This window comes from Camelus dromedarius, chromosome 7 (assembly GCF_036321535.1).
Source record: "Camelus dromedarius isolate mCamDro1 chromosome 7, mCamDro1.pat, whole genome shotgun sequence".
NCBI lineage: Eukaryota > Metazoa > Chordata > Mammalia > Artiodactyla > Camelidae > Camelus > Camelus dromedarius.
In genome coordinates this window covers 49,617,203-49,640,037 of record NC_087442.1, presented here as the reverse complement: position 1 = coordinate 49,640,037, position 22,835 = coordinate 49,617,203, and the positions used below count along the sequence as shown (strand labels likewise).

General features: G+C 36.6%; 1 protein-coding gene across 5 annotated transcripts in view; it reads left to right on the top strand.

Annotated features, from left to right (window-relative positions):
* Positions 1-22,835, top strand: part of HDAC9 (histone deacetylase 9) — a 682,621-nt gene that overhangs the window by 362,996 nt on the left and 296,790 nt on the right. For 4 of the 5 annotated variants that reach the window (XM_064487519.1, XM_064487517.1, XM_064487518.1 and 1 more), the window contains 3 exons: positions 2,548-2,758; positions 3,246-3,463; positions 19,758-22,573. In XM_064487519.1, the coding sequence (XP_064343589.1) occupies positions 2,548-2,758; positions 3,246-3,463; positions 19,758-20,072 (744 nt within the window). In that variant the 3' untranslated portion in view covers positions 20,073-22,573. Of the gene's footprint in view, positions 1-2,547; positions 2,759-3,245; positions 3,464-19,757; positions 22,574-22,835 lie in introns of those variants that run through there. The other variant, XM_064487516.1, reaches the window with a different exon arrangement.

Sequence of the window (22,835 nt, the reverse complement as noted above, 5' to 3'; positions counted from 1 at the left end):
ATAATGCTTTATAACTTTAAAAAAAAGAAAGCACTCCCCAGATATAGTATTTTGGTAGCTCCATACAAGTATCCCATGAAACAGAGATTACAGGCCACAAAAATTACAGAAGCAGCAGCTGAGAGTTGGAATGCTTAAAAGCCCAAGATCACAGACCCCGAAAGAAGCAGACCTGGAACTCAGCTCAGGCCAGTGCTGAGTGGTGCAGCTTCTAAAGCACAGCAGCAAATGTTTAAAGGATTTATTTTGTGAATGACTTTATTTTGAGAATTTAGGTTACTGACTCTGTGGTACTGAAGAATACATATCTGGAAAACCTCTCTAAGAACAATATTAAACTCCTCCCTGGAGATTCAAAATGAATCAATTACTTTAAAAGTCCTGCCAACTGAAATAGGATCTTTTGGAGGTAATTGTCCTACTAGCTGAAGACGGCTATAATTATTTTGTACATATTCCCTAAAATAATGTAAATTTAAGTCCTTGTAAGAGATTTGTAAACTTTACTTAGAATAATTCATCCGTGAAAGGTTAGTAAATTAAATTGTACTTATGCAGAGGTCATATGATACATTTGGTTTAAAGAGAAATTTATTTCAACCCTTGGCACCAATTTTGCCAGTTTTTAGATACGAGTCTTCTACTGAGTCCAGCTTGTCAAAGTCACATCTTTTATAATATGCCCACATCAGGAAATTATAAAGAGTTGACCATTCGGTGACTAATTTATTCTGAGAATATAAGACCTGTATATGGTATGCTAATTTATGCACAAGCACACCTATACTGACATTTTTCAATGATAAATTTTATGATTGTGATATGTTTGGTATTTTTAATAGAGTGGAATGTTATATTATGTGATACAGTAATCTTATACCAGTGAGGAGAAAGCAGAACTTGGATGTTGTTTTATATTTGGGGATTGAAGAAGAAAGGCTAAAAAAACACCAAATTCAGCCATGCCCTTGAAATTCCATATGAAGCATTTGTAAACAATTGATTCTAGTGAAAAGAAAAAAGGATTTAGGGATGAAACAAAACATAAATATTTATGGATGATATTTTTCGAACCTTCACTTACTAAAAATTTTCTTATATTCCTTTTTTTTTCCTGTCTCTTCTGATGATAAACAAATACTAACACCAAAACTTATGACATGAGAATAGACATTTTCTTTCCACTCTTTTTTGCATGTTTTAAGTCACTGCTACCAGCTAACACAAACATACACCACTTTTAATGTGGTCAGGGAGAATTTTTTTCCCAAAGGACCAAGTACTAAAAGCCAGACCATTTAATGTTTCAATGGTAATACAATTTGGTACCGTTGGATGAATAAACCAGTGTGGTTTGGATTGAAGTTTCATTTTTCTTTGCTTCCATTTTGGTGCGGATGAGGCCATCATAATTAATTTTTCAAGCTGAGCATTGCTTTGGCAAAGGAATCTCTAATATTCTATTTCCCCACTGAGTAGTGGGAAATTTTAAGAAAAGAGGCCAGGAGAAGGAATCACTTCTAGATTAAACATTACATTGACTTGCTGTGTGACTAAGACAAACCATTTACCTCTTTGTCCTTCAATTTCTCCATCACTGAAAATTGCTTTGCCTCCCTAGTGCACAGCAATTTTGGAAGATGAAACATGAGTTTTGAAAAGAAACATGCCACATAATTTTGAGGTATTAGACTTCTGCTTTTGTAATACTAAAATGACCACCATTCATTAAATTCTTTGAATAGGAGCATTCAGTATTACTATTGATGATATAATTATTATTGCCTTATTACTGTGTTATCATATATTTCAAGTTCTTAATAGCCTTTTTATTTGATATCTAATTTCACTTGTAGTTTATTTTATTAAACAAAAGTATCTGGAGTGTCATTTTCAATATTTAGAGATTTGGGGATCTGTTATGAATTAATATAAAATACACGTTTAAATCAAACCCTGCATATTTTCATGATCTTTCATTGAGTGATCTGAAGAATTTTATTTTAAAAATTAAATACTGAAAACCCACAGCTCTGTGAACATATTAGACAACATAGAGAGAAAGGGTGAATTGTTCCTTCTACTTGAAACTCTAAAATTACAGACCATTTTATCTCCAGTTTCTTAATCCCTATTGTGTGGTCATTAGTTTAGCAATTTGAATAAATTTTACTTTTCCAATATACCTTTTACTTAAGAAGTATATTAAAATATTTTAGAAATAAACTTCCCAGTTATTAAGCCTGAAAGCGCATCCTTTTTAAGATTAAAAAAAGTTTCATTTGGGGTGCAGTATAGTGATACCCAGTACTAACGTGTCTCCAGTGCTTCAGGTCTATTTTTGTTTCTCCTTTGTTAATTCACTTAGTTCAAAACACATGCTGTTACCCATTTTCCCTAGTCAGCCATTGGGTAAGATGAGGTGTTTTTTTTTTTTTTTTTCAGTGGGGGGCAAATTATGGAATAAGAAACTAATCTAATGATTTACAGATCTAATGACCTTTATGGATGAAAATGGATTAACGTCTTTATTATTTCTCAACACAGCCTTCAAATTCACTCAAAGAAAAACAGAAGTGTGAGACGCAGACACTCAGGCCAGGCGTCCCTCTGCCCGGGCAGTACGGGGGCAGCATCGCATCATCTTCCAGCCATCCCCATGTCACTTTGGAGGGAAAGCCCAACAGCAGCCACCAAGCTCTCCTGCAGCATTTATTACTGAAGGAACAAATGCGACAGCAGAAGCTCCTTGTGGCTGGTAAGTCATGATGGTGCCATTTGCAAGTTGTTTTAGGGCTTTCCTTTTATAAGCAATCCAATGTAGAGTCTCTGTAATTCAAGACCTAGTAAAGATTTACAGTGTCATGCAAAGGTCTCCCTGATACCTAGTACTGTGGGAAAGGCAGTTATCCTTGTTTATTTCTCTGGATCCCTAAGGGGGAAAAAAAAAAGCAACTCACCTTATTTAACCTTCCTACATACTAGAGTGGACTACTGGTGAGTCATTAGTCAGACGCTCGTCTGACCCGTGCTTTGGGACTTAGTCCTTCACCCCACCCAACCCAGCCTTCTGATATTTGCCCAGTAGTATACCACTTGTCATAGAACTTATCCCAGGTCTATTTTCTGTGCCTTCTTGTCTTTTCTTAAGCTGTGTGTGTGTGTGTGTGTGTGTGTGTGTGTGTGTGTGTCTGTGTAACATACATACAAACATACATACATATAATATTTGTATTTTCTTTCAGGTGGAGTTCCCTTACATCCTCAGTCTCCCTTGGCAACAAAAGAGAGAATTTCACCTGGCATTAGAGGTACCCACAAATTACCCCGTCACAGACCCCTGAATCGAACCCAGTCTGCACCTTTGCCTCAGAGCACGTTGGCTCAGCTGGTCATTCAGCAGCAACACCAGCAATTCCTGGAGAAGCAGAAGCAATACCAGCAGCAGATCCATATGAACAAAGTAAGTCCCCAAGCCGAGTCACAGTGTCGTAATCACCAGTATGGGAACCGGGGTTCTGGTCACTGACGTGGGCGTGCAGGAGAGAATGTTGGCATGCATCAGAGTCAAAGGGAGATTGCCCTCCTGGCTTGCTGTCCCGCCTCAAGGACACCATCACATTATCAGTGTTTTCACTCTCATTACATGCACAGGACATTTGTAGCAAAATTGAGGCCCTAGATTAGAAAGCCTTCTGTGATTGGGTACATATTTTAATATATAAGCACATACAGGCATATGTGTTCAGAGCCTCATTTTTTGTTATTGCAATAAAGGTTTGAGACAGAGTTGAATGTGGTAGATTGACATTTCAAAAAGTTTGCACAGGTGCTGGCAGATATGACAGGGTCAGCCGGTTAGGTATTTCTCAGCAACTTGTATGTATCCACGTTATATTTATTTTTCATATGCCCTACTTCATTCCAAACAGTGTTTGAAGCAGTTTCTCAGAAACTGGTGGTAGTTTCTTTCTGGCAGCCTTATTGTGGCTGAAATGGACAGCGAATGCCTGTATCACACCACATCCTTGGGAGCTCTCCTGCCGAGGCAACCACAAAGAAATAGTCATTGCCATATAATGGTGTCAGACAGGCCAGTAAAGCATTTTTAATCAATTTGTAAGCAAAACTGGTCTGGACAGTTTTGCCACTACTTTCTGCTATGGGAGGCTTACAAAGCAGAATCCTCTCATTCCTGGAAAATGTTAAGGTCCTGAATTTCAAAATTCTATCCATTCTCTTTTGTTGTTGTATCACCTACAGATATCTTCTAGAGGCATTATATTGAGCAACAATGTCCCGTTTACTGATAAATGGATAGCTAAAAATTTGCTTAGTATTTAAATGCTTTATTGCACTGATATGAATAAAACCTTGTTGGCAGTGGTCTAATCATCTTTACAATAGCAAAAGAAGGGGTCTTTATCACGTGCTCACCTTATTGCAGGTGGGGTTAGAGATTTTCTCTCTTTGGCCTCCATTTTAACACAGCAGAGCCATGAAGGGAGCATGGGCCAAAGACCGCAGTACTGAACAGAAATTCTCTAGCCCAACTCTTTGCAACTTTCTAAGATGATACGGGGGGATGGGAAGGGGTGGTCGGCAGTACCAACTGCCTCTCCTGTCGTCGTTTGCTATACTGCAGACCGTATTTTACTGTTTTTCAGACTCTATATCAGATGAATTTTATTGCTACAGCATTTCTCTAAATTTATCGAATTATTTTGTGTGAAGTCAGTCTTTCCAGAGAACACCCACCTTTCTTCTTGTATGATGACATATTACTCCTTGACCTGAATGACACTCTGCATATATTTGCTATGGTATGGTAGAGTTAGGTTGGTTTGTTTGTTTTGTGGTATCTCAACACTGCTTAAAGCTACCAGATATTCTTAGAACATTGTCCAGTGTGAAAGGAATGACTGGGAATTCTACTTTTCACCTCATAATATTTTGATTTGGAATTAGGTTCATTTATAAAAATAGTATTGGATTGTAGGTATACTTTCTGCTACTCAGTTCTGTTTCCTAGAAATATATGGATGTGTATATTCTATTATAGGTAAATTGATCCCTTTGAAATCATCATCTGCAGATGATTTCTATGAATACTTTAAGAATATTTTGGAACCCATTTTTATGACCTCAAGTTGCCACTGCTTCAGACTCAGGTGGTATGCTAATAGCAGAATCTTTGTATTTTAGTATCACACTCGAGACTTTGACAGGCAGATGCTAACCTCAGTCATGTGGAAGAAACTAAGACAGAAAGCAGGCATTTGCATTTTAGCAATGAGAAAAGCAAATCTTATCAGAGACCTTCTCCCATGTGGAGCTGATTCCTTGGAATCTGTTAAGAATTCTTCCCAAAATTAGAAACAAACTTTTACTTTTAGGTACATGTTTGTACAGTGGTTTGATTATTAAATCTTGTCTTAATTAGGCAAAATGAAGCCCAGAAAACTTCAAAGTGCAAGGCTGATCTTTATATATTAACCTCTCTCAACTTGGGTGTTTAGATTACTCAAGCAGGTCTCCAGTTGGCTTTTCTCCAAGTATATATTCCATATGTTTAATCAAGATGGCATATGTACACTGGGTATTCTCCAGACATTGAAAATATTTCACCTGCCCTCAATTGTCTTAGGGAATAGAGAAGGATCTTATTAAATAAATATTGAAGTCCGTCCTATTTTAAGGTATTCACAGTAGAACCTTTAATAAATGAATTGCTGCTGTTCACCTTTCCCCATGAGTAATGAAAGTGTGTATTTCACATTAGGTGAGGGCCATAACTTAGATGCCAAAAGACAACAAGTTTCTGTATGATAATATATTTACATGTACTATAATCATTTAGAATAACCATTAATGAGAATTAACCAGAGAAACTTTAATTTGTCATTTTTCCCTATTATCATGGATGAACTTTTATTGAATCCATTCAAACTGGAGCCAAATAGTTGGCTCCATAAAAACATGGTCCTTACTTTCGAGTTACTTATCATAGCAGGAAATACAGGCACGCACGATGATGTAGGTGTGCAAATGACATATTTTAAAATATGTTTTCCTTGACATTTCTTTATGGTTCATTTTTTGAGAAACTTAGGGGAGCAAAAATGGAGTAAGGAACAAAAAAAGTAGGTTTATCTCTAAACTTACATCATATTAAATATGATTGGCCTTCCTGGTGTGAAATTTTTAATGATTTATTTGAATTGCTGATAATCTTTAGAAGATTGGAAGCAAACCTATCCTTTTCAGAACACAGTTTATACAGTGATTGACATTACATTTTAAAGACTTTCTCATATCTTGCTATTATTTGAATGCATTTATGAAAGTAGTCATTCATGCTTGTTATCAGTCATACTGAGCAATTTACCTACCTGTTGCCTGATACTTCAATGACTTTACGTGGGAAATTTTGTGTATCATAAGATTTTAAGCCTCATATAATTATGTTGTAGGTGCTTAATAGCTTAGCAGAAGTATCCCTGGAATGGGTTTATATAGTATTTGTATTGCTGTATCTACCAGTAGATAATGGGGCAAGCTAGAAAACTGGAAAACAGAATGATTTATCTCTGCTTATCAGTTTGTATATTTTACTTTCACTGAAAGCATTTTGAGAAGCTTAACCATAAGAAAATCATGGCTTACAACATTTGTTCTTTTGGGGTTTTTTTTTTTGAGACATTTAAAAAATTCAGAAATGCATTTAAACAATTTATATTGCTAATATATGGTACATTCATGCAATGACGACCTGTGAGCCTTTTTCAAAAAACAAGAGTTTTTAATACTAGCATCAAAAGGAGACTGTTGCTTTTGCCAGTATCTTTTGGTTTTTTTACTGAAAGAGAAAAATGGTTTCTAAAATAGAATTTTCCTAATAAATAAAAATAGCAAACAAAAAAAAAATAGGGGGGTAGTGGTAGTTTTCTTCTGAGCCATTTTCAAGTTTAACTATTGCCACAGATTTCTGCCAAAGTAAAACTATGATTGATGAAAACAAAATACCGCAGTTAGTTGGACATTTTTATGATTTTTGAAGTAGTGTTCTGACCACTGCCTAATTAATAGAAGGGCAAATCTCTAGTCACATTACTTCCTGAGTAATATACAGAAAATTTCCAAAGTATCTTCAGCCATTTTTGTTGTGAGATAATTTGACAGCTCTCTGCTCTCTTCCCAGACATTATTCTTTGAATTATTTCTCAGTTGTGGTATTAATAGTATAGCATTGATGGATGCCTAGTTGGTTCTATTTTAACTAGAATTTTAAAAACTTTTCTAATACTTACGTTGCTCATATTCATTCCATGAAGAGAAGAAATTTTAAGAAAATTATTTATTCATTCAGTACTTATCTAAATGAAATACCAATCTGTGTATGTATCTGTTGAGCAAGTCATTACCATTACTGAATCTTAATTGATACTGGACACTATTTTAGGCACTAAGAAAACAACATTCAGTATCCTCATGGAGCTTACCGAATGGGGAGCAAGGGGACTGAAATATTCCAGGAAAGAGTATTATAATTTGTTAAGTATTAAGACAGGGGGCATGAGGAAGGAAATTGTTTTCTTTGAGGAAATTAAACATGAGACTTTAGTTTCCCTTGGGGTTATCTTGTCCTTTTTATATCTTTGCTCCTCCCTCCCTCTTCTCTCCCTCCACTGCACACCCCCACTTTCTTTCTTTGTAAAATGCTATGTGATAAATATCTTATGCATTCCTATGACTGGATATCAGCCAACAGTTTTTAAAAAACCCACATTAATCATGAGATGATATCTTATATATGTCAAGGTTCACTCTGGATATAAGTATTTATTATATATTTATGACTATGGTACTTAGGCATTTTGACGTGAGTGCTATTTTATCATAATAAAAATATATCTTAGACAAGACCAGTAGAGGGGAGGCCGAGCAGATGTCCTGCGTTGCCCTTAGTAAAACAGGTAAATATTATGTCTGACAAGCAAGGCATGAATATAATTAAGCTCAAATGCTGGCGTGGAGCAAATGGGGAGCTTTCATCACTTTTTGAAAGAGAATTTGACCCTCTGAGTAGTATCTATTGTATTCTTGACATAATTTTCCAACATAAATGTTACATTTTTCTCTATAACCCCTCATGATTCATACCTACTCCTTGTCCCCGGTTATCCATCCAGAGCAACCCGGGGAGAATATTCTTTCATGCCTGTGGTCAATACAAACATAGCATGCGTGTGTGCATGTGTGCGTGTGTGAGTGCATGTGTGTATTTTTTTCTTTATAAAGTATCCCTGAAGGCAGCTCTAAAATGCAACTATTTTGTGCACTGTTGAGAAAAGTGTATATTTTCCCAAGGAGATTAATTTGAAGAACAACAATTATACAGATGTGTGCAGTCTAAAAAGTTTACGTTTTTTAAAATCACACTTCATATTAGTTTATTTTAATAAAGGTAATTCTACCCACAGCTTACTTGTAAGAGATTAAAAATTTAAGAATAATTAGATGAGGACCATTTTTTTTTTTTTTTTTTTTTTTGGTTACAAATTTCTGGGGGGTTTGCTGCACCTATTTTTCCTGTTGTATCTTTCCCTCCAGATCTTTTTCGCAGCATGCATCTTTCCAGCACTTTCTCCATGGGAACCTTGGGGATAGGATCATTTAAATAATGCCAGCTCCCCTTTATATGTAAAATCTATCATGAGCTGAGACACCACACTAGCTTTTTTATGTGTATTATCCCTCAAACTTAACAACTCACTTTTTTGTTGCTCGCTGTCAAGAAAGTGAATTTTAAAGGGCTTAAGTAAGTTGACCAAAGTGACCGGGCTAGCAGCTAACAGAGCTGGGATTCCAATATAGGATGGTTGTGTGACCTAAAAATCTGTTCTTCACCTAAACTTATGCTTATGATTTCAGTGTTGTTTTTATCACCAAGCAGGAGACAAGATTTTTCCTAATTTTATTTTTGCCAAAAGGTAGAAAAGTTACAATTTGAAACAGGACAAACAAAAAAAGAAGAAGGGTCATCCTACTTTTTTAGTATTGGTTTGGATTTGCCAGGATGAGGAAATCCCATTTCCTGACCTTGCTTCCCACCTCTCCACACATCGCCCTCCATCCAGTTACTCCCTTGGAAATCTTTTTACGTGGACCCAGTGGTGGGACTTTCAGATATCCTTTGGATTATAAGGCTTTCCAGTGGTGCAGTGTGGGTGCAGCAAGCCAGAGCTAGCTATTGCCAGGCCACCCTTTGTTCTTTTCTCCTGTGTTATAACACTGCCGTATTTCTTTAGATAGGGTAAACATCTTCTCACAGGAGTTCTGAGCAAGCCTGAAGCTGAAAGTCAACTGACTTCATCAAGTTCAACTGAAATGCAAATGTTGGCATCTCATCTCTGGGTGGTTGGAAAATACCTTGTTTTAAGTTTTGAAAAATGGATGAGTAGAAACTTGAACTGGGCTTTCATTTAGGAAAGTAGGCATTACTGTTGTCAGGTTTAATTTCTCTCTATCCATTTGACAGCTTGTTTCCATGCAGAGTCTTTAATCACCAATTTAGGATTACATTTTTCCCATTAGATGGATAGTATGTCCAAAAACTTTAGCGGGCATTGAAAGGCAGTCTTAATTTTATAACAGTAAAAAGCTTCCTAGATTATTTATCTATCTATAGAGGTTTATAAAAGAAACTTTGACTCTACCCTGAAATAGATGCTATTTGACATGATTAGCCCAATGTAAATAGATTCTTGTAGGTATGTACTGGGCTTCAAAAAAACCCCACTTGTGCTGTAGTACTGGCTTACATCATCACAGAGAATTCACATAGAAGCATTTCACTATATAATTACAAGTCAATGGTTTATAATACACAGAAAATGGCTTGTTGCTTTATTATTAGATATGATGAAATCCTGTGTTTGGAAAAGAAACTAAATGACCATTTCAGTGGATTAATGTGTAACATTCATAAATGTTCCCAGTGCTGCTTTCATAACTTGAAGACCAAGGGAAGGACCTCGACCTTTCCTTTTCACTCTGCACTGTTAATCTAGTCAGAGACGCTTTTATTGAATGAGAAAAACAATAGTTGGACATGACTCTGAGGTACGAAAATAGAGGAAAGAAAAATATCTGGGGAATTAGACCATGTGAGTGGTTTGACTGATGTCGATTCCAGGAGTTCAAAGGGAGAGGGAAGCTAAATAATTTGGTTGTTTCCCAACCTTGACAAATAGTTTCATTTGACAGAATGAAATAATTAAGTCTTACTAAGGAATTTTTAATATAGCTAAGTGATTTGTAGATATGAAAACCACCAGTGTGTAGCAGTCTCTTTGTCACAGATTTTGGTTGCTCTTAAGTTCCTGATTATTAGGATTTTTCCCTCTATATCTTTCCACTCTTTCTCCAAATATTTATGAAATCTGAGGGATTATAGTGACCCTGAAATATCGTATAGTCTGGAGTTTTCCCATTCCTTCAGGCAGAGTTGCATCTAGGTCTGTGCTCCCATGCACTAAATACACAGTTACTCTCTTGCTGTCAACTTAGTTACATCAACCAGCAGTAAAAACTCACTTCTGAAAAGTCATTTCCTAGCGCAGAATAATTGATGACATTCCACAAAGATTTACTAGCAACTATTATGTTGTATCCTGGAAATGAAAATAAAGAAGGCTTTTTTTTTTTTTTTTTTTGCCTTGAATGGCTCAGAGACCTGCAAATAGATAATGCCAATCAAAGATAGTCCTACAGAATGCATAACTCACCTTGATTGCAAAATCTAGGATGCTGGGTAGCCTTTCCAAGAGGAGATCCTGATGTCCTGCCCAGTTATTTATTTGTTTTGCAACTTTGGTTAGTCTCGAGCTTCTTTGTACATTAATATTCTAATCTGCAAATTTTATAGGTTTATATTGAAAATTTCATGAGAAGGTGTACTGAAAGTATTTTATAAATAAGGTAAGAAATCTTGCAATTTAACACAGTACTTATATTCTTATATAGCACTAAGGGTTCTATTTTCCTTATTCTACTAATGAAAATGGTTGTCTGGAAGTGCGCCAGTGTTTCTAAGACATACATTTTTCACTTGCCTCAATATTGCATCAGGCTACTTCACTGTAAACTAACTAAATTTTGTTCAAGCTCTCCCTTGCATCTTTGTATTCATCGTGAAGTCGACCTTGTTTTCTCTTTGGAACAGTATTATGGTTTGTTATTGAATTTTTTATTGACACATAATTTACACACTATAAAATTTACCCCTTTTGCTGTGCAGTTCAGTGAGTTTTGTCAAATGCATATCGTCTTATAATTACCACAATCAAAATATAGAACAGTTCCCTCAACTTCCAAAATGCCCTTGTGTTTCTCCTTTGTACTCAGTCCATACTCCTACCTCCAGCCTCCGGCAAAGTAGTTGAATTTTTGGCCATGTAGGGAGCATAAAAACTAATCACAAATATGAAGGATGGTGTGTTTTAAGAGCATCTAGACATCGGCCCTAAATGATCTAAACCATAGGATGTTTAAGTAAGAAGAGATGTAAGGGATTATTTGCAGAGGTCACAAGCTGACAGTCTATGGAGGATCCATTCCATTGAACTGATGTCTTTGGCCTGCCTGGCATCCTAAAAAGCATTCAAATTATTGGTCAACCTTTAAAAATAGAAACATTTCAAATACAACTCTGGATTTCTGGCACCATCTGAACAACTGAAAAGTCTGGCTACGCTGGGCCCTCCTTTTCATGTGTCAGTTACCATCTGGGCTTTCCTCTTGGTTGTCCATCTTAAGTAGGGCTTGCACTGCTGTCCAGTTTACAGAGCAAGGGATTGAGCGATAGGGAGAAATGGGGATGTTTACAAGTCAAGTGATCAGAAGCTGCTGGCTTTAAGATCGTCTATTCTGAGACACAGTCCAAAATCACCAAGAGGTAGCAAAGAAAATAAGCATGCCTTTCCTCTCTGTGCCGCTATTCATTACCCTTAAGGAGGGAAGAAAAAAAACTTTAAAAGAAAGTGTACTGTCAACTGAAGATCCAAAAGGAGATTATCAGGGGGAAATCCTATTATGTAATATAAAAGGACATAAAATAATAGTGCTGTAAAAGCAGGAAAAATAGCTCATCTGAATTCTAGTTAAGGAAAACCCCTAATAGTTCTTGTTACACTCTCTTGCTGAGGATTTTATGTTCTGAAAGGTTAATCTTCCTTGCTTCCGCTTTTGCCCACCTAAATCCAAAGCCAGAGCCATTATTTACAAATGCAAATCAAATCATGTCAAGGGCTTGCTTGAAACTCCCCAGTTGCTCCTTACCTTATTGTTTGTAGGATAAAATCTTCTAATATCTTTACGTAGCCCACAAGTCCCTTGTCCCCCTCACTGACTTTATTCCCTACTCCCTTCCCTTAGCTGCTGAGCTCCCACCACATTAGCCTTCTCTCCAGTCTATGGGGAATCTCATTCTGTCTCCTTGAATGAACTGCTAGTCACGGTTCTCTGTGGAATGTTCAACCTCTGAGTCTTCTCATGACTCGATCTTGGTATTGGAGTATGTCTCAGGCTCAAACCTCACCTCTTCAGAGCGGCCTTCCTCACCCATCCAACTTACACGCAGTCATTCACTCCTACCCCATTTTCCCCCATCAGGTTAAGTTCCACTCTTCAGTTGTTTATTTTCTGTTTTCTGCACTGAGAGACTAGATCTTGCCTAACTGACCACACTCATCTCAGGTCCTGGCATATAGTACATGCTCAGTAAAAATCTGTTGTGAGTGAAAGAATAGGAAACTTTCTAAAGTTAGCTGGGAGGAGGAAATTTTCGGTCTCCTTTCCATAAATGCACACTTAATTTTAAGTTACTGGAATATTAGGATGTTTTGAGAGCCAGAGAAAGGATATTTTAATTGCAGGCATTGTTTTGGACAATCATTTAGAATTATACAAATAAACATGTTATTAAGAATTCATTCAGTCCCTAGATTAATTTTATATCTCTTCAATATTGGCAAGAAAGATTGTTTTTCAGTTTAGACTTTTAATTTATGTGAATACTGTACCAATACTTACAAAATCTTTCTCTCTTGTTATTCAGTTTTCATTCTTCTGATTATTTCCCTAAAATGCACAGAAGCAAAGTGACATGTAGTATTTTGGCTTGAGTCAGAGCTCTTCTCTAAGCAGACCTCTCAGTTTGAAAGCCCTCCAAGCTCTGCGTGTTGTTTTTGAGAACAGTTGGTACATACCTAATCTATTTGTGAATTGAGACAGAATCTTATCATTATTTTTAAATCTAGTTTCCTTGGAGCTTAAGGGGAAGGTTTTATTTTCCAAAAGAAGAATTTTACATTTATTTAAAAGAAAAGGGGGAAAAAAAAAAAGAAAGAACTTGTACTTTTGCCATTCCCCAAGTAAAAGCTGTCTTAAAATCTGAGACAAAATAAAAAAGTGATGAGTTGGGTTGAAGGTCATTTTGCATAGTTTAATAATTATACTCAAACACTTGTGCTGGTTTGTTGACAATTTCAGAAAATCAGATGTCTATCAGAAACAGATTTGCCCCTTATAGGCTCCTGTTCATAGTTTGACATTCAATATCTGAAGATATTTGTGAGGATATGAAGGATTTCTGTTGCTAAAGTTAAAAATAGAGAATTTAAAGAAATTTTATCCAAAAGCACCGTGCTTATCGTGGCTTCTGGACTTTTATCAAATAGTGTAACTTACTCAGAGTTGGACATAATGGATTCATATCTGAAGATTAGCAGTACAGCCTTTAAATATTATTTAATGAATTTTACACCATTTGCCAATAGAATATATGGTGTTCAGTGTGGAATATAAAACACTGAAATTACAGAGTTGCTATGGTTATGACCCTAGCAGGGGTTGATGAGAATTGAAGGGTCGAGTTGTGATATTTGAAGATGTTAAAAATTTGGATAAATTGTTATGCTGCCCAGCCTATGGTATATGTGTAGGAGTGTATATAAGTGTATGTGTGTTACAAACCCAATGTGGTCATGGACTGCTGGCGACATTCTTAGTGTTCAGCACAGTTGCTCCATAGTAGCAAGGAGCATGTGGAGACGCACTGACTGATGAGGAGGAGCACAGATAAAAGAGGCAGGAGAGCCGCTCAGCCATTGTCTTCTTCATCTCAGCTGGGTTCCCCAGCAGAGTAACTCACCTGGTGTCGGATGAATGACACCTGGTGTGTTTTACAGATGGGGCCTCAGCCAAGATTCACACAGGCTCACACACTTATCTGTCACACAGATGTTTCTTCTTGTGTTTTCTAGCCAGCAAGGCCACAGCTCAACTTTGCTGGGGCATCACCTCCAGATGTTCAACCAAAGAGAGACCCTGCCACCCCACTGAGAGTAAGCAGACAGCTGCTCCCTGCAGCTGGGGCCACTCAGCAGCAGTGCACATTAGAAAAGGCTTAGCCCCTAGCTTCTTGCAGTGGTCATACTTGTAGTTCAAAATCACATAGAACACAACATAGTCTGAACACTGGATCGCCTAGTAAATAGAAACTTACCAATAACACCAAGGAACTTTTCATTTTAAAAATCTGAAATAAGTCAAACCTGGCAGGCAGGTTTTTTGTGATTTCAGTTTGTAAATTTCCTTAATGTTAATTGCTATTTTTTTCCACTCTGGCAAATTTTGATTGGTTAAGCAAAAACAGCTTGAGAGAAATACCAAAAATAAAATAAGTAGTGTAGATTGACTGCCTCTATACATTTATAATTTGCAAAACCATCTCTAGGAGATCCCATTTATTTCTTTTGTATTTTTTGAAACTTTACAGAGAGCACGTTTTAGTCCAGAAGTGGTGAACTGGAATTGTTTGTGTGACTTCAGTTGCCATCAGAATACAGCTGTTTCAGAGGAGAATGCTGGGTGGCCGAGAATACAAATTCTAGGTGTCTAGTCTTTTCTGGGGATAACTTGGCTTTTTCTTGGGCATGAAATTCCTTCTCTATTAAAATAAAGGTTTGAAGAATGTTATTAGAAAGTTTACAACTCTAACACTTATATCTGTATGGTCTCCACTCATAAGTTAGCGTTTTGTGTCAAGAAACGTTTCTTCTACAAACCATTGAGGACTTCTGCCCTTGGAAGAAGATCATTCTGCCATCTAGCCTTCTCATCCAGTTATCACAGAATTCTCCACCCTGGCATTTCCCCCCCTCATGTCCCTGTAGTACAGCAGAGGGGTAGAGGAAGCCAGAGGAGCTGGACCAGATGGCCTTGCTTCTGAATTGCGCACAGGGAATTGTTATACACACCTTCCTGTGCCTATCTATGTCAGGGAGTTGCAAACACTGACCAAATTTGATTCATGGACTAATAATGTGACTTCTGGGCACTCCAGTGACCTCAGAAATACACTCGTAGGTCAGATTTTCTGTTAAAGGTTTTCTGTTAAAATGTGCCTATGATATATTATGTAAACACTCGGTATTTTGTCAGTATTAAATATTCTCTTTGACATATTTGCTATCTACTGGAAATTATATTTCAGTAAATTAACATACATCTTGTCTCGTCTTCAGCTGCACCAACACCAGTAATATCAATCTCACTTTCAAAGATGCTATGATTTTGTCATGTTTTCTTTTCTAAAATGCTTCATCCCAGCTGCACTGTTAATATCCTATTTCAATTGCCAGTGGACTTGTTATTTAAGCAGTCATTATTGACTTTAACAAGAGAGACTTCAGTCAGAAGTGTGGATGAAAGACTAGTTGGCATGAATTCTAAGGAGAATGAGAAAAGAAAAACGAAGACAATGAAGAGAGTAACTCAAGGAGTTTTACTGTGAAGGAAGGTACATCATGTTTTTTTTTTTTTGAGGGGGGACGTGGGCGGCTTCAAGGGAGGTTTTATTTAAGACAAATGATATGACTGAATGTATACAAGTGAAACTTGTACACCAGAGATGGAACATGAGTGATGGAGGCAGAGTGGACAACAGGAGAGGACAGGATCCAGAGCATTAAGCCGAGGGTTGACTAAGATAGGGGTGCAGACCTTTCTTTCACTGTAAAGGAGGAAGGATGAGTGGGGCATCTTGGTAGCAGGATGCTAAGTTTCTCTGCTGATGCTGCTATTCGCTTACTGAAACAAGAAGCAAAGGTAGCAAGAATGAGGAAAAGGTCTGGATATGGGAGGTTCGAGGAGAGGAGGTAATTTGAAATGGTCACTGAGAGATGGGGAGTAAATTAACTAGAGAAATGTCGTAGGATTTCCGGGCAGCACTGAGGGCTCATTTGAGGGTTATGATTGTGAAGAGAAACACTCAGCATGATTGTAATTTGTTTATTTGTTTCCTGGCTTATTCAGCTGCTTGGGCTTGGCAGAGATATAGTATGAACACAGGTTAGAAGTCTTACTTGTACAGGAAAACCCATGTTGAAAGGTCAGGGGAATTGAAGATAATAATAAGGGAGTGATTTTTAATGATGGAGAATGGAACCTCGTCCAGCAAGGAGGGAAACAGGGGAACAAGGGTGATGGGGTGATGGGCAGTGAGCATGTGGTAGGTGCCATAGCTTGGGACACCCTCTGGAGTTGAGGAATGGTTGGGTCAGTATATTCTAACAATGAGCCAGACGAAAGAAATGATGTTTGAAATTGAGATTTAGGAGAGTGTACAGTTACCAGTAAAGACCAGGTCTAGGGTATGATCATGACCTTGGGAGCTGAGGTAGAATGAAGGACAAGACCATTGGAAGTTAAAAGGTCATGGGACTTCGAGGCCACATTGGAGCTAAAACTGAAGAGAGAAATAGCAACAGAAAAGTCTTTTTACTCAGCAGGTGGTATCTGTAGCTTCCTCTTGGTTATTAATAGTCCCTGTAGTCAAACATCCAGAAACATGCAGAGTCACCCCCCAGGAAGCAGGAACTTTTGACGCAGCATTTCCTGGACAGTGGTCTTGTGCTCTCTGGCTCTCTGACCTTTCATGAATGGCTCTTAGTTCCTGTCCTGTGGCCACAATCCCATATCATTTTTTTCTCTTGTCCTCACAGAGGCTCTTAGGGGCAGGATCTTTTGACTGCCTCACCTCAGAGGTGTCTGTTTGACTCACAAGTATCCTTGGCCCACCAGGCCTGATGAGCCAGCTCCTGTGAACATTTCCAGCTAGGATTTGGTAGTGAGAGGGAGATTTTCTACAGCTCAGCAAGCATCCATCCAGGAGATGAACTTCAGCAATCCTCTTGCAAATAGTCTCTCTGAGGGGCTCCTCTTGCAGCCTGCTCCACCTGACTAATCACCTTTTCTAAGTAAACCTCTTTTGCCCACAGTATCTTCTAACCTGCTCTGTTATGTCATCTTAGGTGAGTGATGGAGGTAAGGGTTGCAGGCCTGGCTGATGCTCTCTCTCTCTCTCTCTCTCTCTGAAGAATGACTGAGTGTTTGTCACCCACGGTTCTTATCCCTGGTGTCCCAGCCAAAACTGGGGCTTTTCAGTTAAACCCCTGCTTGTTTTCTGTGGTGTTACAGGTTCTTTTTCTAACATCCATTTAAATGGAATTCTACAGTTGTGTCATCAAAGTTCAGGAATATCACATTGTCTCTTTTCTCCAAAAATCTCAACAGTGTCTTAAATACATAACAGAGTATTATGTATTTAAGATGAAAGGCTGATTAGCGTTTTTAGTTGGTACAAAAGTCCTACAAATAGCTTCCTAAAAAGTACTTAAAGACATGTAAAGCCTGGAGAGATGAATGTTCTCTTTATGCTGATTCCACAGGAGCATAGAAGTTAGACTGTAGGCACAAAGGAAATTAATATTTAGATTTATCTTCTTTATTTTGCTATGAATTGTGATAGTACATATTCTCTTTGGCTTGATCGTGTCTAATTTAGGATTGGTGATGCTTAGGTCTTTTATAGGGTTTATTTTAAGTTATATTTTATTTCTCTAGAATCTTATTTGCAAATATATTACACACTGTGTCACTCTCTCCAAAATCATCTTCCAGCTTTCTCTCCCTGTCAAGATTCCTGTGCTCAAACCTCACTGGTCACCCAGTTGTTCCAATGCACTGAGCTCCTTTTCCAGTCCACACACTGTGCCTTCTGCCAGAAATGCTCCCTCCCCTGATTTCCACTCGTCACACACATGTAACTACTCCTTTCCTTCATCTTTCACGGCTCAGCCTAAACATAGCGCCTCCTCAGTGAGACCTCCTGTAACAATCCACACTTCTACTCCTGTGCCAGCTGGTATGTATTCTTATAATACCCTGTGTTTCTTTCTCGTTTACCACACTTAGAAGAATAAGTTTGTCTATTTGGTGCCTTTCTATCACCCTGTATTATAAGCTCCATGAGGGCAGAGCAATGGCTGTTTTCCCAGTGTTTAGCGTGGCATCTGGAACTTAGTTGGCACTCAACAAATACTTGCAGAACAAATGAATGAAAACTCCCAATATAACTTTACTACAGTGAAATTGAAGGGCTTTATCAGCACATGCAGGGCCATGTGAGGTTGTGAGGACTGGAGGAAAGTCTATTACCCTAAAGAAGTTAGAGCACCCTTTGGAGTTTGAGTACTTACGTATTTTAACTCTAAAGTGTGTGTTTAGTTTTGAAAACATAGTTAGGTGTAAGTGGGAGGTACACTTGAATTTTTCATAGAAAAACCTATTAATCGTTTTCGTGGTGGTGTTCTAACTATGCTGCTCATTACAGTAATTGACGTGTTGCTTACCTGGGCACCGACTCAGCAGAGAATTCTAACCACTCATGAAAACACAGTCTAAGATCTGCAGGTGATCAGCCAATAGAGTCATTGTCAAATAAAACAAAAGACCTATGTAAGATGGAAGCATCCTGAGAATTTTTCCCTGTATATCAAGCTTTTATACTAGGGCATTTTGCTATTGTATAAGTTAGGTGTATTGTCAATTAGCTTTTTAAGTTATAATCATACATTTCTGGATTAAGATTTAATTTACAAAATAAATTTACAAAATAAATAAAAGATTTAATTTACAAAATAAATAAAAGGTCTAAATAACAATTTTCAAATTAAAAAATAATTCCTCGTTTCTTGCCTATTATTTAATTTCCATTTGGTAATGTTCTTAAAGCACTTTTTAGTGCTGTCATTTTTTTTTAATTCCACATCTTTTTAAAGTTCAGGATTTCAGTATCAGTATTTCCATGTTTGAGAAGTATATATAAGAAGGCATTTTATCATTTGACAATTTAAGTATAGTAAAATTAGATGGACAAGAAGGACTCTTAGCATTTGTGCTTCTGTCTTTTAAACTGGTTGCCATTTGTTGAAAAATGAGGTTGTGGAAGTTTCTCATCATCTTTCTATTATTTCCATTACATTTTCTCCTTTCGGAAAAAGTATTCTCAGGTTTATTTGAATTAAATACACTTAATACAACCTGTCCTTGTGAAAGTTTCATGATTTCCACAGAAAAAAATTTATTATTTACCTCTTTTCCTGCCACTTTATAAATGTGTTGAAGAGTGATCTGTTCAAAAGAAACCACTTAACATAATACGGAAATGATGGGGCTGCTTCAGATTTAGTACTACTCAGGAAATTTGTTGCATCCAAATTCATTCTGAAACTGATGTTCAGAGTTTAGAAATCAGAGTGTACTGAAGTCTTAAGAAATCAAAGTATATATTGCTTCTGTGTTACCACCAAGAACTATTGAATTTTGAACCCCTGAACACTCTCTTCTAGCTGCTTTCGAAATCTATTGAACAACTGAAGCAACCAGGCAGTCATCTCGAGGAAGCGGAGGAAGAGCTTCAGGGGGACCAGGCGATGCAGGAAGACAGAGCACCCTCTAGTGGCAACAGCACTAGGAGTGACAGCAGTGCTTGTGTGGATGACACACTGGGACAAGCTGGGGCTGTGAAGGTCAAGGAAGAACCGGTGGACAGTGATGAAGATGCTCAGATCCAGGAAATGGAATCTGGGGAGCAGGCTGCTTTTATGCAACAGGTAATAGGCAAAGATTTAGCTCCAGGATTTGTAATTAAAGTCATTATCTGAATGTGAAACGCATTGCAGGTTTTGGTAAATGGATATTATTTCCTATCCGTTTATATCTCTGAATGATGTGATTTTAGTGTTTAAGGATTCTAACTAATGCAGATATATCTATATATAGAGCTTTCTATATACTGATCTCTATATAGATATCAAGGTTTCATTGAGACTCCACTGGTAAGGAAAACCTGTTACACTAAAATTATACTGCCTAAGTATCCAAGTAATTAATAGGCTTTAAATTCATCCCAAAGCCTGCCTCACCAATTACTTCCAAGGAAAACAAACTCACTGTTGTTTTTAGTTTATCTGTTGAGATCAGTGACTGCTGGATATAGTTTCTCAGTCTGATCAATGAAACATTCTATTAGTTCTTGATTTTTTTTGATATATAGAATTCAATTGTCACATTGTTGTACATAATGTATCATATACTGCAGTCTTGAACACTGTTAAAGGTAGTCTGCCCTTTCCTTCCTCTCTCTTTTTTGTTAAGTGAAATGTTCTGGTTACTATGCCAATAGTCCTAGGTTATTATATAGATTGCAATTGAAAATATTAGGAATAGAGGTGGTTTTAAACATATAGATGCAAAGTACAGCACTATTTTAAAATATTACATTATGTCTCACCTAGTACTGCTCATTTCACTTTTATCTCGTGTTGTTTGATAACATTGTTTATTGAAACAGATCAAATGAAGCAGATGCAAATGTTGGCAAGAAGTAATGTGCAGCATTTTGGTCCAGTCAGATACAATATTGTATCTACAGTTGTGGAAAACATAGTAGCAGTATGATTATTATCTGATATGAAGTCAAAACCACATTTAAAAGAAGAAGGTGTATAATCATTATCATTAGGATCTCTTAAGGATAATTCCATAATGACAGGGCATATACCATACTATTTTGGCAAATTTAAAAATTAGGAAAGTTAAGTTTAACAAAAGAATCTACTTGTATATAATGCACCTTCAGAAGGACTATGTCCTTTGATGCTATGAAATGCAAACAACTTTGAAGGCAACAGAAGACTGTTTATTTAAGTCAGTTCTTTGTCAGGTTCCTGCTGTTCTCCTACAAAAAAAAAAAACTGATTCTAAGAGGCTGAGCAGGAAATGCCTTGTGGAAACAGGAAGTCCAAGTGATTCATGTACTGAGGAATGTAGGGAAAAGAAAAAAAAAAACGGAGGATAGTGTTTTACTCTTTCTGTTTTTAAAGGGCACTCTATGAATTGATTTATTGTCTAAGAAAATAACACCACAAGTGGGGAAATTGTTAAGGAAGCTTTTCACTGGAACATTTCCTTCATACTCCCTTCTCATATGTTTACCTTGTTTTATAGGTTTACTTTTGTTAAGCTAGTTAAAGATGCATTGTATTAAGACCCCTTTAATATGGATAATCCAGATTGACCTAGAATCTTTGTGAGGTTTTTTTCTATTAAAATATTTATATTTCTAAATCCGAGGTATTTTAAGGTGTAGTATCCTGTTTCAAAGGAGATATAGCAGTTTTGCCAAATGTAGACATTGTACAACTGTATGTATTGGCACGTGTTGTTTACATTTTGCTGTGACATTTAAAAATATTTCTTAAAAAAGCTTACTGCTAAAGATACATTATCCTTTTTTAAAAAGTCTCCATTTAAATTAACATAACTAGATGTTAGAAAGTTTAAAACTTTTCCATATAATGAAAGTCCTTCTGATAATTTGACAAATAGCTATAATAGACAACACTTCCTATTACCAATATATTTTGGTTAGTATATTCCTTCAGATTAAAATGACTTTTTGTCAGTTGTTTTGCATTAAAATATGGCATTCCTAAGATAAAATTGTGTATTTTTTCCATCTCATAAATATACATTTTCTTTAAAGTCTTTTTTTAATCTCATAAAAAAGGGATAGTGCATCTTTTAAAATACATTTTATTTGGGGAGGAACATGTGGCTGAGCAGACTTTTGTATAATATTACTTCAAAGATATGTAATCACAAACAAAAAAAAAACCCTATTTTTTATAATGTCATTTGAGAGAGTTTCATCAGTACAGTTGGTGGACGTTAATTGTTTGATTTGATAGTCTTTGAATTTAATCAAGAAACTACCTGGAACCAGTGAAAAGGAAAGCTGGACTTAACTAATCTTAGAGCTAATTGATAAATGTCTCTTTTAAAATCTATTGTATTTATTATAATTTACACCCTTGAAGGTGATCTCTTGTTTTGTGTTGTAAATATATTGTTTGTATGTTTCTCTTCTTGCCTTCTGTTATAAGTCTCTTCCTTTCTCAAATAAAGGTTTTTTAAAAGATCCCCTTTCATACATATGGCTTTGTGTAAACTTGATATATTTAATCGAATTCGAAGCTCATGCACTAGGTCTCATATACCAAAATATATTGCCATTCTTTGTTGAAACAAGAAAATAAAGATATTTTGACCAGTTACTTCCAATACCATTAAAAACAATAAATCCAGCAATAGTGACTTTAAACTGTTTACATCAACCATTATCAAATAGCAAACACATGTAAAATATGTTGCAGTTTCATTCTCCCATTGTGGCCTTTTTCATGATACGTTATCATCTTTGATGTCATCCTCTAAATATAAAATTTTACATAAATAGATGTCAGTTCCTAACTTTGCTCAACTTAAAAAATTATCTTTAAAAAGGTTAACATAATCCCTTGAATGAATAGCACTCAATAAATAATAAAGTGAATAGTTTTCCGTGTAACATAATAGTTGTATCT